This window comes from Argentina silus, assembly GCF_951799395.1.
Source record: "Argentina silus genome assembly, chromosome: 5".
In the NCBI taxonomy this organism is placed as follows: domain Eukaryota; kingdom Metazoa; phylum Chordata; class Actinopteri; order Argentiniformes; family Argentinidae; genus Argentina; species Argentina silus.
In genome coordinates, this window is record NC_139659.1 from 21,080,937 (window position 1) to 21,093,819 (window position 12,883).

A 12,883-nucleotide genomic window follows, 5' to 3' on the forward strand; every position below is an offset into this window, starting at 1 on the left:
CTTTCTGTTGCAGTACGTTTGACAACCAGGCCCGGTACCAGCAGAGGACCCAGGGCTCCATCCAGCACTCCACCATCCTGGTGGTGCACCCTGGGACCGGCAGCGTCCTCAAGGCCTCGGGCAGGAACATGTAAGACACGCACCCCGGCATTCTGTCGATTTATTTATGATTTATTGCCGAGTCCCATTGAGATATGAATGTCTTCATCAAGGGGAGGTCTGGCCAAGACGCACATGAGATCAAACTGAGGTAATCAGAGGTGTGAATTGTCCTGATGAATCAGGAATTCCTGCTCTTTCTCCTTCACTCTCTATTGATACGCCACTGAATTTGACCATGAAGCCTCACACCAAGATCCTCTTCGTACCGGTCCTCTGTTAATGTAAACGCAGCTTTTTAAAGGCCATTTAAAGAACACCCTTTACAGAGGAAAGGGTGTTAAATAATGGGCTCGTGTTGTTATGACTCAGACTAATGGCTGTGTAGAGAAGGTAATTAGGTCTTTTTGCGTCCTGCCCGGTGTTCATATCAGGAGCAGCACACTGGCTGGTATATTATGGCGAGTGTTGTTGTTGTCTTTATTGGAGGTAATTAGAGGAGTGTTTCTTTCCCTCGCTTTCCTGCAGGTTCTACTTGCCCCACGGGATCACAACGGATACAGAGAACAACTACTGGGTGACTGATGTAGCCCTGCACCAGGTACAGACTGGTTCTGATCCGGCCTCATGGTCCTCTAAGGCTGTTCTTAATGGGATATGTTAACTGTGGTTGTGTGCTCATGCGTGCCTACAGAGTACAGTACTTGTAAGTCGTTGTCATGAGTTTGATTGATTGTGCGAGCTAGCAGCACTGGCCACAGTAACTGTCCGTCAGTGAGGGGCGGGACAAAGTAACATTACTCTGATCTGATTGGGCTAGATCGTAGAACATGGGACATTGACCTGACCTCTTCGTCCACTCAGGTGTTTAAGGTGGGCAGCGAGGGGCAGGAGAAGCCCCTGGTGGTGCTGGGCGTGGCCTTTGAACCAGGAAGCGATAAGGAACACTTCTGCCAGCCCACGGACGTGGCGGTCGACCCCGTGACCGGGAATGTTTACGTGTCTGACGGTTACTGCAACGCCAGGGTGCTCAAGTTCTCACCTGAGGGAAAATACCTTTCTCACTGGGGAGCAGGTAGGGAACACACACACACACACACAAACACACACTCTCTCTCACACACACACACACACACACACACACAAACAGAGGGAGAGAGAGAGAGAGTAATGCAGAATAAAAGATTTATGGCCAGTTTGTTTTGAGCGAAGGCCATCCCGTCCCCAGCTTGACAAAGTGCATTACAATTGTTATTGATTGAGCTGTAATATGATGGCAGTGTTTAGTGCTGATGTGGCTGCAGAGAGGAGCTCTTTATTACCTGCTGTAATACATCACAACGTGTCTGGAGTCTCTAGTTTGTGGGCTAGATCAGCCAGGAGACGCAGCTGCAGAGGAGCCGCTGCCATAGCAGGGCCTCAGGAAGACATACTGTATGGTCTATAGTCTACAGAGGGCCCAGAGTTATTCCTGGTAAGGTCATGTCATCAGGAAAAAAATCAGGGTCTTATCTATTTGGAAGTCCCAAGAATCAAAAGCTGTACGTGAAGTTGACAGTGGAACCGTATGGGAAACGCAGACGATGTAACTATTCTGTCCTCCGAACCGAACCCTTTAGAGAAGTCATAGAAACGTGTGGTCACCCCTGTACTAAGCGATTCCTTTTCCCTCGTTTTCCGTCCCTTCCGTCCATCCCTCTCTCTCAGGATCGTCAGACCGGAGGAGGAGGCTGCCGTTCCGGATCCCCCACAGCCTGGCGTTCCTCCCGGACCGCCGGGAACTCTGCGTGGCCGACCGGGAGAACGGACGCATCCAGTGCTTCGTGGCCGAGTCGGGGGAGTTCGTCAAGGAGATCAAGAAGCAGGAGTTTGGAGGGGAGGTGTTCGCCATTTCCTACACGCCAAAGCACGGTGAGTCTGGGGTCGGCTTACCGGAGGGATGCTGTATTCATGAGTTGAAGGGAAGTTGAATTTCATTTCCTCAGGAGGGTGGAAATATCAATAACTGAATATCCAGAAGGGGAGGCTGGTGGAGGTAGAAATCAGAGGTCGGGCTCATTGTAATGCCTGGAATGGTATCAAACACGTACATGGGATCGAATGAGGAACGGTTTCCTCATTCCATTCCATGCATTACAATGAGCCCGACCTCTGATTTCTACCTCCACCAGCCTCCCCTGATGTACAGTATATGCTAAAATAGCAATTTTCTCTTCCCTCTACGAGACAAATGCATAATAAAGTAATCTTCTATTTATTCAGGAAGGTGGAACATTACAGGGCATTCACACAGAAGTATAAAACTGTTCTAGGAAGAATAGGCAATCTTTTTAGGCTTTTTCTCTCTGCGACGTTATGAATGTTTCATGCCTCTGATGCACGGCAGGTGAAAAATAATTAAAATACAAGCAGTTAAATTCAGATCACACGTTATAAAGTGTGTTTGATTTGAGGGAAATGAACCACCAAACATAATACTGTAGGAAAATTACACCCTTCCATTTCCATGACAAACCCACTTCAATCAGAATGCAATACAATAAGGGATTCATTGAGGTAGCTAATTGCATTGAGTTCTTTGAAATAAAAGCTTTTGTGATGAAGACTTTCATGTTCACTATTGTCTCCTGGGTTGAAACAGCTACAGAGGGAACAATCAATATTCATGCTGTGTGTGTGTGTGTGTGTGTGTGTGTGTGTGTGTGTGTGTGTGTGTGTGTGTGTGTGTGTGTGTGTATCCAGGTGGTCTGATCTACGCGGTGAACGGGGAGTCTCCATATGGTCGTTCGGCTCCTCTCAGTGGATTTGTGATCAATTATTCAACCAAGGAGATCCTGGATTCCTTCAGCCCTGACACACGGGTATGACACACACACACACACACAGATATATACAGGCACGCACGCACGCACGCACACACACAGATACATACAGACACGCACACACACACACACACACACAGATACACACAGATACATACAGGCACGCACGCACACAGATACATGCAGGCACGCACGCACGCACGCACACACACACACATACAGACACACACACTGTTAGATACTTGTTTACATTCTGTAGTCAAAAAGATAAGAGAAAAGATCCAATTTCCAAAAAGGCAATTACCCCAAACAATGTTACAATTGGGAGTAAAAAAAAAATGAAAAAAGAAGAAGAAATCTGATTTTCTAAAACGACAGCTTCCCTGGCTGGAAACTTCTGAAGTTTATTTATTTTACATCATAGAGGGTAATTTCCTCAGGACCATTTCTCTTAAAACATTTCCTAAACAATCCAAAACAATTTCACATACGGCACACAGACATCTGGCGTGGTCCCGTAGGTCATGCCTATGCATCGGTAAAGAAATTGTGAAGTGTCCCTTTAAAGCTTAACTTCTCCTGAGGGCGCCAGTGATCCGTGAGCAGTGATGAAGTTGATTGCGGGGGAGACGCGGTCGGATAACCTCTTCTCCTCAGGTCACGCCCCCGCCGCCAGAGAGCTCTGTAAGAACCAATCAGCCCTCTCGTTTGTTGTTGCCTCTGTTACCGACTACTTCACAGTGAACACGGAACAATTGACACTGTAATTATCGCACATCCTATCAGCTTATTGAGCCACCCGGCACGTCCGGCTAAGAAGGAAATGGCTATTGATCCCCGTCTATGGGACTTGATGTGTGTAATACCATAATGGGCTACGCGCCACTTCATGTGTGGTACACCAGCAAGTGTTTTCCTACTCCTGCCGTTCCAGTCGAGCAGGACCTAACGGACTCACCACAGCCAGGTGTATCTCGGAGGACAGGATTGGTCCTACAAGCTGTATCGAGGACTTGATCGATTGAAAGGTTGATTAGTTATGGCTGGACGAGGCATGTTAGGGGCGGGCTGGAACAGCAACATACACACACAGGAAGTGAGTTCTCTGATAGTGAGATGGATCTTCACGGCTCCTTCCATGACTGCAAGATCCACTCTAACTGATTGGTTTCGCTCCCTCTCTCTCTCTCTCTCTCTCTCTCTCTCTCTCTCTCTCTCTCTCTCTCGCTTGATGCATGACCGCCTGATGTAGTGACTCTGAGCTAATCAGATGGCTAGCAGGGAATTTCATCAAAACAGCAAGGTTATAAATAACAGATCTGTCTCTATCACTGTTGGTCAGCCTCTCTCTCTCTCTCTCTCTCTCTCTCTCTCTCTCTCTCTCTCTCTCTCTCTCTCTCTCTCTGTGTGTGCCAACTGCCAAGCTGAGTAGAGAGCCAAGTTACTATCAAGAGGAGTGATGGAGGTATCTCTGTGTATCTGCTGAGTCAGGATGCTTTCCTTTGATTGGCACTCTATCAGTTCATATACCAGTGTGACTTGAGTCACGATAACTAAGTAATGATGAATTTTGTTTAGGCTTTTATGACTTTCAACCCCCAATTTACAATTATGAGGATGAGTCCTATACACTTGTATAGTCAAGCAAATGTCAGGATGTTGGTTGGTTGGTAGGTTGGTTGGTTAGTTACACCACATAATATTGAAGTCATTTAGCAGACTCGTTTTTCCAAAGTGACTGACAATAAGTACGTTTGTCTAAAGTAAGCGAATCAACGATACGTCAGTCATCGTAAGGAAAACCTTCGATAAGAACAAGTGGCGTCGGCAGTCACAGCGCTGGAGAAAGGAAGAAAACGAGTTGTTTGGGTATTTCAATGCCCTCACTGCCCAGCCCAGGTCACATGGTTGGTGATGAGGTGGTTCTGTGTTTTTATCTGGGCTCCCAGGAGTTTAAGATGCCCCACGACATCCAGGTCAGCGGAGACGGAACCGTGTTCGTAGGAGACGCCGCCACAGACGCAGTGATAAAGTTCTCCTCGGAAAGTAAGTCACAACTTCGACCTCACACTACTTCAAACATTTCAATTCCAGATTACCCTAATTAACAGTGCCTACCAAAGCAAGCCTAATTAGACAAACCTTTGAACTATAAAATTAACTGATAGAGGGAGTTTTATTAAAGGAGGCCGCAACGTCGGTGGGCTTGAGGGATTGTGGGCATCAATTGATAAACCAAATTGTCGTGAATTGTTTTTTGAAATGTGTGCGACTGCTCTAACACTCAGAAACATGACCTTTATGGTGCTGAAGATGTTTACAGCATAGGCTGAATCAGGAAATATCTTATCGGGAGAAAAACACCAACATGAAACCGTTGTTTTAGGCCACAACGGCCTAAGTGTGTTATAAGTGGATAGCGTGTCTGGACTGATGTCCTTCTAACATTCCGCTCTGTGGAACACCATTCCAACACAGACAAACACGCTGCATTCTAACCAGGAGAGGCTGGTGGAGGTAGAAATCGGAGGACGGGCTCATTGTAATGCATGGAATGGAATGAGGAATGGTATCAAACACACATTTTTGATATCATTGTCATTCTATTCCATGCACTACAGTGAGCCCGTCCTCCGATTTCAACCTCCTCCAGCCTCTCCCCTACGGTAGAGGCAATGAAGAGCGTCACTCCAAAACGTTGTCATGACATAAAACCCCTTTAATGATACATTTGCTGTCATTTGCTTCCATAATAATCACCGCCTTGAAGTTGTAATCAATCTTGTGTGTGGGTACGCGTGTGTGCGTAAAGTAACAAGCAGTAACAAGGCCAACAATTTGCAAAGGGATATATACTGAAGTGTTTTTGAGTGAAACTGAACTCGATTGAACTGTGAATGAGGTTTCTCATCCGTAGACATGAGTCATCCTGTTGAGTTCAACATGAACACATTCACATTCTGTTGTCGACACCTCTGGACCGCCTCAATGCACTCTAGGTGCAATGGAATGGAATACTTTCCTATTGGTTCATTCATGGTTCTGTTGGTTCATTCATGGTTCTGTTAGTTCTTATTGGTTCATTCATGGTTCTATTGGTTCATTCATGGTTCTGTTAGTTCTTATTGGTCCATTCATGGTTCTGTTAGTTCTTATTGGTTCATTCATGGTTCTATTGGTACATTTATGGTTTTCTTGGTTCTTTTTGGTACATTTATGGTTGGAAAGGTATTGCTTTAGGTGCAGGAGAGAAGCTGGGTTTGTTAAACTGTCTGTCCCTGGTCGTGGTGGCAGAGTATCAGTATTCATATACAGTGGATACTTTTAGACAGCAGCGATCCAAAAAGATGATTTATAAGACTTACTTTCAATCATCATAATGAAACTACTAAATTCACTACAAAGAAGATAAAGCACAATTTTAATAGTATAATCTGTCTAGACTTAATTATCTCGGCTTGGATATGTATGCCACTGAATGATGACTCATCCAGCCTCCAGACTCCATCCAGAGACCGAAGCAGACTGAGTCATGGCTGCTCTTGACATTTTTTTCACCTGTTTTCAGAGGCTGAACATCGCTCCGTGAAAAAAGGTGGAATCGAAGTGCAAGAAATAGAAGGTAACTTGTACTTTTCACCTTGGATTCGATCGACTTTTCTGTGTGAACGCTGATTGTGTTGTGGTCTGTCTGTCCTTTCTGCTGGGTTCAGTGCTCAGCCACCAGCAGCGGTGCAGTACTGTGGCCATAGCCCCTACCAGGCCACGTTTCACTTGTCATTAGACCTCATTCAGAGATTTACCTCATTCATAGATTTCCTTTGAAAGTGGCTTTGTCTCATTGACAAACTTCACTTGAGCTCAAGGGGTATTTCATTGACTTGTCATGTTTCACAGTGTAAGTGAGCTGATATTTGCTCCATTGTAGTCGTTGGCATGGTTTAAATTAATAGACCATTGTCTCTACATTGTGGTAGAGAGGTCTGACAGTCCCTCAGACTTGGGTTCTTTTCCTCTCAGATTGGTTTCTACACGGGTTTGATACCATTCATCGTTCCATTTAATCCATTACAATGAGCCTGTCCTCGTATTTCTGCCTCCACCAGCCTCCCCTTCGCTCAAAAGTGAGGCTAGTTCCTTTAGAAGACATACAAGCAGAATGTGCAGAGTATCTAGACTGTGTGTAACTCGAGGGTCTAATACTTTGATATATAGGCTATTAACGTCTCTGGTGGCTGGCAAGTCAAGAGTTTATTTCCTCAAGCGCTGTAGTTGGATTAAGTACATTGAGTATTTGTCCGAAGTCCTTTTAATTGAAGTTTCAGCTCGAACAAATACAAAACATGTTATGTTTCTCAGATAAGTCATTCCTTGTTATGAAGTAGGCTGATACACGGGTATGACACATATTTCTCACATTAAATGAATTTCTCACATTAAATTAACTTGCTGTCAAGCCACCCACATTAGTTGTATAACAAATTACACTATGCTAATAAGCTACTATGTTGTTGTACATGTGTTAATACTCACCCTCTCCTCTCCTCTCCCCTCCCCTCCTCACTTCTCCCCTCTCAGAAACAGAGACGTTCATCCAATCCAACCTGAAGCCCCTCCACAAGGTGTCCGTGCAGATGTCCGTAGCCAGTCTAGCCAACCCACAGAAGCCCCCCGAAGCCCCCCAGAAACCCCCCCACCCCCAGGCCCCCCAGCCACTCCAGGCCCACCAACAGGTGGACGAGAAAGAGAAGGTCTGTGAAGGTTCTTCTCCGTTGAGAATACCTGAGTACACAACGACAGCGCTTTCAGTTGCTGCTGCCTGCCTGGGTGGAATGTGGCTGACTGTCAACTGACAACTGACTGTTTCTGGTTGTTCTTGTCACTCAGGAAAAGGCTGCAGCGAAACAGAGCTCTCAGGGCGTGTCCGCCGGCGTCATCACCACCCTACTCCTCATCCCATTGGTCGTGGTCATCGCTGTAGGCGTGTTCATCCGCTGGAGGAAGACCAGGATGTACGGAGGTACGGCGGGGGCTGAGCCAACATGGCCGCTATGTGGCACAACATGGCCGCTATGTGGCACAACATGGCCGCACAGTAGACGTGAGATGATGAGGAGAGCAACTTGCCCGCTATCTTGAGCAGAGGGGGGTCGATGCAACAATTCAAACCCTAACATGTCACAACATGGCTGCTCAGTAGAAACACAGCAGATATCCAATTGGTGTCAAACATGTGGAATGACTGTGTTCAACTCATGAATGCTGTCCTTCGGGGTTGTTGCTTCCAGAGTGTTCCTCAGCTGGTGTGTCTGAACTCTTCTTTCTGATTTCAGACGGCTGTGAGGTGAAACTGGAACCCAATTCTTCTGGAGGAATCTTGGGAAAGCTTAGAGGTGTGTATGTGTGTCTTTGCATATTCCATCATGTGATATATAATCCATTCCATGGCCATGCTGTGTACAGATACAATACAGAAACACACCATGTCAGTCAGTCAGCCAGTCAGCAGGCAGGAACAGTGGTGTGTGGAGCCTGGTACCAACATCGATTAGAGAGCCTGATGCCTGACTATAGCCAGCTGCCCCCCAGGCTGATCCCAGACCTGGCCAGCTGCCCCCCAGGCTAATCCCAGACCTGGCCAGCTGCCCCCCAGGCTGATCCCAGACCCCAGGCGATAGCCTCCCAAAGGTCAGCTTATCAGGCTGTCACCAGGCCACAGTGACCGAGCACAGGGACTGACTGGGCATGCTGTGAGGGGTGTGAGGGGACAGGGGAGGGGGTGGTGAATACCATCCAGTAGATTTCTCTAGGGTGTATGACCTGCAGGGTTTACGGACCTCTGTGTGGTGTGGATCCAAGGCTGGAATAGGCTGTCTATGGGTGGAACGAGAAGGCCTGCTCGCTTTGCTTCATGTTAATCATTGACGGGTTGTTGGGAAGTTGAGACACTTGAGCGTGTCCACTCTGTACACATCACCGGCGACTACCGGCATTGGGTTGAAGGGAAAGGGTCGGCCTGTGCTGTGTCGCAGTGACATTTGCGACGAAACTCCTCGATCTGATTGGCCTCGCTGATTTATCTCTTCACCCCACTGTGAGAACACACAGATGGATAATGATCACCGTATGTCATGTGACTTCAACCCATAATTTCCCCCATTTACTGGACAGGGAAATTATGGGGTAATTCACCAGGCCTAGACCTGTCCTTAGGAGTGAGTTCCTATGGCTTCAGTGACCTAGTAGTCTTCCTTAGTGGTAGTTCTTATGGCTTCCGTGATCTAGATTAGTCCTTTTGGGTTAGTTCCTATGACTTCAGGGATATCTAGATTAGTCCATAGGGGTTAGTTCCTACGGCTTCAGTGGGCTAGAGTAGTCCTAGGGGCTAGTTCCTATGGGTGGAGTCAGACTCGCCTCTCCCAAAATCACCATCTGTTCAGGTGAAATTACCAGACTGGTCAGGCCAAACCTCTGTGCCCTCCAGCACCCTCCATACCGACAGGCAGATGGACGGAAGGAAAGCGGAGGTAGAGGGATGGACAGATGGAGTGAAGGAGAGGTGAAGGGATAGACAGATGGAGAGCAGAGGTGGAGGAGGGGGGCAGGAGAGCAATGCTCAACCCTACATTCCTCCCTCCTTCCCCTTAGGTAATTTTCCACAAGTAGTAGCAGAAGTCTTTTACTGCTCTGTCTGTGGGAGGACAATGTACCTAGTCTCATTATTGAAGGAATGACAGCGCCATCTGTTGGTCGACAATAAGCAAAACTATCCCGACAATTCGGGATGTGAGGTTAACATGGAATTCCTGAAGTGTCGAAATCAATCCCGAAAATGAAGAGGAATTTGACCCCAACTCTGGCCGGTACTCCGCGACCCCCGTCGTCTTCACTCCGATAACGACATTTTACCACCCCTTGTCTTTATTAACCCTTTGAGATCAGAGGTGGCAGAAGAATACACACACACACACATACACAAACACACATTATATATGTGTGTGTATATATACACATACACACACACACACATACATACATACATACATACATACATACATACATACATACATACATACATACATATAAGAACACTGAACTCATTGTTATGTTCATGTAACCAGTTTGGAAGTAGCCATTAGAAGATGAAAACATTCCCCACACCATTACACCACTTCCACCATGAGAAGGTGGACAGGTGTTCCTAATAAAGTGTTATAACTTGTACTAGAGCCAGCCTCCCTGCTTCTAGCCCTGGGCACCATACAGGAAGCTCTGTCCTCTCCTGTGTGTGTGTGTTGTAGTCACACGTCCCCCGGCGGGAGTGAAAAGTGGACGTCGCTGCTTGGAGTCAAGGTTAACATTAAAGATGCAGAGCTGCACATCCCAGCACGGGTGGGGGGGACATCCCTGAGGGCACAGCCAGCCTGAGATGATACCACCAATAAATGTCACGTCATGACCTGCAAGGGAGGCTGCTGGAGGTAGAAATCAGAGGACAGGCTCATTGTGATGCATGGAACGGAATGAGGAATGGTATCAAACACATTCCTCATTCCGTTCATGATAATGAACCCGTCCTCCGATTTCTACCTCCACCAGCCTCCCCTGATGACCTGTCACACTCCTGTAGAGGGGAATGTAGCTGACTCTTGGTGACTCCCAGGAGAGGACAGGAGAGGAGAGGACAGGAAAGAAGAGGACAGGAGGGGACAGGACAGGAAAGAGAGGAGAGGAGAGGACAGGAGGGTCAATTCAAATGTTTTATAGTCCCCGTTGAGACGAGAACAATATTGCCAAAGCCATAGACCGCAAAATGGTTTCATCTCCATCTCCGGGTATCAATCTCTTTATGGGTCGCGTTTTCTTTCCGGAAGTCACTGTTGACAGGTCTCTCTCAGAAAGAATAAATTAGGGGTCTCTCTCGTAAGAGACATTTAATCTCAGTGAGACTCTGCGGATGAATGTAGGTTAAATGAAAAGGCGCGTTGCGATGTTAATATCCCACTGTCTATTCTACTCAGGAAAGCCAATTAATTGGGTTGAGATAGCGAGGCGGCTGGTATTTAAAACGGGACTCGTTCTCTGCCCTTTTAGACTTTCATGTGATTAATTATAATAAATTACAAACTCGCCACGAGCTGTGATAGCGCGGATCCTGTGTCAGCTCTGACTCTAGGATGCTGCAGAGTGTTGCTGATATGTAATGTACAGGTGTAGGGGGTAGGTAGAGGTAGATCTACAGGTGTAGGGGGGTAGGGGCAGATCTACAGGTGTAGGGGGGTAGGTAGAGGTAGATCTACATGGGTAGGGGGGTAGGTGGAGGTAGATCTACAGGTGTAGGGGGGTAGGTGGAGGTAGATCTACAGGTGTAGGGGGGTAGGTAGAGGTAGATCTACATGGGTAGGGGCAGATCTACAGGTGTAGGGGGGTAGGTGGAGGTAGATCTACAGGTGTAGGGGGGTAGGTAGAGGTAGATCTACATGGGTAGGGGCAGATCTACAGGTGTAGGGGGGTAGGTAGAGGTAGATCTACATGTGTAGGGGGGTAGGTAGAGGCAGATCTACAGGGGTAGGGGGGTAGCTAGGGGCAGATGTACAGGTGGAGGGGGGTAGGTAGGGGCAGATGTACAGGGGGAGGGGGGAGGGGAGTTTGAAGTCAGTAACTGGAGTGTAAAAAGACTGCTGGGCTCTTTTGTTGTGATACAGCTTTTTGAAATGTGCATTAAGCTGACCATCTCTTGACCTCTCTGCTCTTTGATGTGTGCCTCCCCCCCCCTCCTCCTCCCCCAGGTAAAGCAGCGGGCGGTCTGAACCTGGGGAACTTCTTCGCCAGCCACAAGGGCTACAGCAGGCAGGGCTTCGACCGCCTCAGCACCGAGGGCAGCGACCAGGAGAAGGACGAGGAGGACGCCACCGACTCAGAGAACGAAGAGTACTCCGCCCCGCCACCTCCCGTAGCCGCCTCCTCCTCCTCCTAGGACCCTGACCCCCCAGGCCGTCCAAACCAACGCCCGCCCGCCTGCCGCCGCCGGCGCCCAGCGACCAACCCTCCGCTCACGTCGTAGCCAGGATGTACTTTAATCGTATGTGTAAAACTGTTTTGTGTTGGCTGCCAATCTTGTGTTATTATTTATTTGTGCGAAAAACTTTCTCCACTTTCTTTCTTTGAGTTACTGGGACCAGATTATAGGTGAGAGGAACACTGGTAGAAGTCACAGAGGTCTGCTATTATAGAGATTTATTATAGGGAGGTAAAGGGGTAGTTATTATTTTTGTAATCATTTTCACTGAGGTATAGTACAAAAAAACTCTTCCACATACTTCATCAAACAACCAGACAGCATTTTCAAAAAAAATCATTTCAGGGTTTATTTTTCGGTCCAGAACATTCATTTGGTTGATGACTTTTCTCTGTACATTGGTGCCTTTTTAATTGTGTATTTTTGCCTTTCTGCAGCACCTATAATATATTACAAACGTGCCACATTTATTGAACCGAGCTGCTACTTGTGTCACCTGTACTTTGATTTTCATCGTATCGCATTCAAGTGAAAGGAAAAAAAAGATATAATTATGATATTACCTTGTATATCTAACGCTGTATTTACCAGATTTTCCAATCAGATGTAAGCTGTGTCTGATATTTATTGTGAAATACTGAGGTTTTATTGCAAGAATACTATTTTCAGTAACAATGTTATTTGTGTAATAAAGTGTCTGCAAAGCATAACATTGTCCTGTCCTTGTTTAGGGGAATGCCTTTTCCCTGCTCAGTTTACGCTAAATATAACACTAAAATACCAGTAATGTTACGGGAAATGTCGCTGTGCAATCAGCATGTCTTATAAACAAGTGTTGTCCCCATATCACAGTAATAAGATACATTCTTACAAAATATGCAATCATCTGGAGATAGAAACTGGTCAAATCTTAGGTTTCAGTGAAAATGTAGTTGTATAATAT

The 12,883-nt window shown here is 46.8% G+C and overlaps 1 protein-coding gene across 2 annotated transcripts in view; it reads left to right on the forward strand.

Moving 5' to 3' along the window:
* The window catches only part of pam (peptidylglycine alpha-amidating monooxygenase), a 62,551-nt gene extending 49,901 nt beyond the window's left edge, over positions 1 to 12,650 (forward strand). For both annotated transcript variants that reach the window (XM_083669880.1, XM_083669879.1), the window contains 11 exons: positions 14 to 130; positions 628 to 700; positions 964 to 1,174; positions 1,807 to 2,010; positions 2,842 to 2,960; positions 4,871 to 4,967; positions 6,490 to 6,543; positions 7,500 to 7,672; positions 7,809 to 7,941; positions 8,255 to 8,314; positions 11,711 to 12,650. In XM_083669880.1, the coding sequence (XP_083526006.1) occupies positions 14 to 130; positions 628 to 700; positions 964 to 1,174; positions 1,807 to 2,010; positions 2,842 to 2,960; positions 4,871 to 4,967; positions 6,490 to 6,543; positions 7,500 to 7,672; positions 7,809 to 7,941; positions 8,255 to 8,314; positions 11,711 to 11,898 (1,429 nt within the window). In that variant the 3' untranslated portion in view covers positions 11,899 to 12,650. The remainder of the gene's footprint in view (positions 1 to 13; positions 131 to 627; positions 701 to 963; positions 1,175 to 1,806; positions 2,011 to 2,841; positions 2,961 to 4,870; positions 4,968 to 6,489; positions 6,544 to 7,499; positions 7,673 to 7,808; positions 7,942 to 8,254; positions 8,315 to 11,710) is intronic.
* The last annotated feature ends 233 nt before the right edge of the window (positions 12,651 to 12,883 follow it).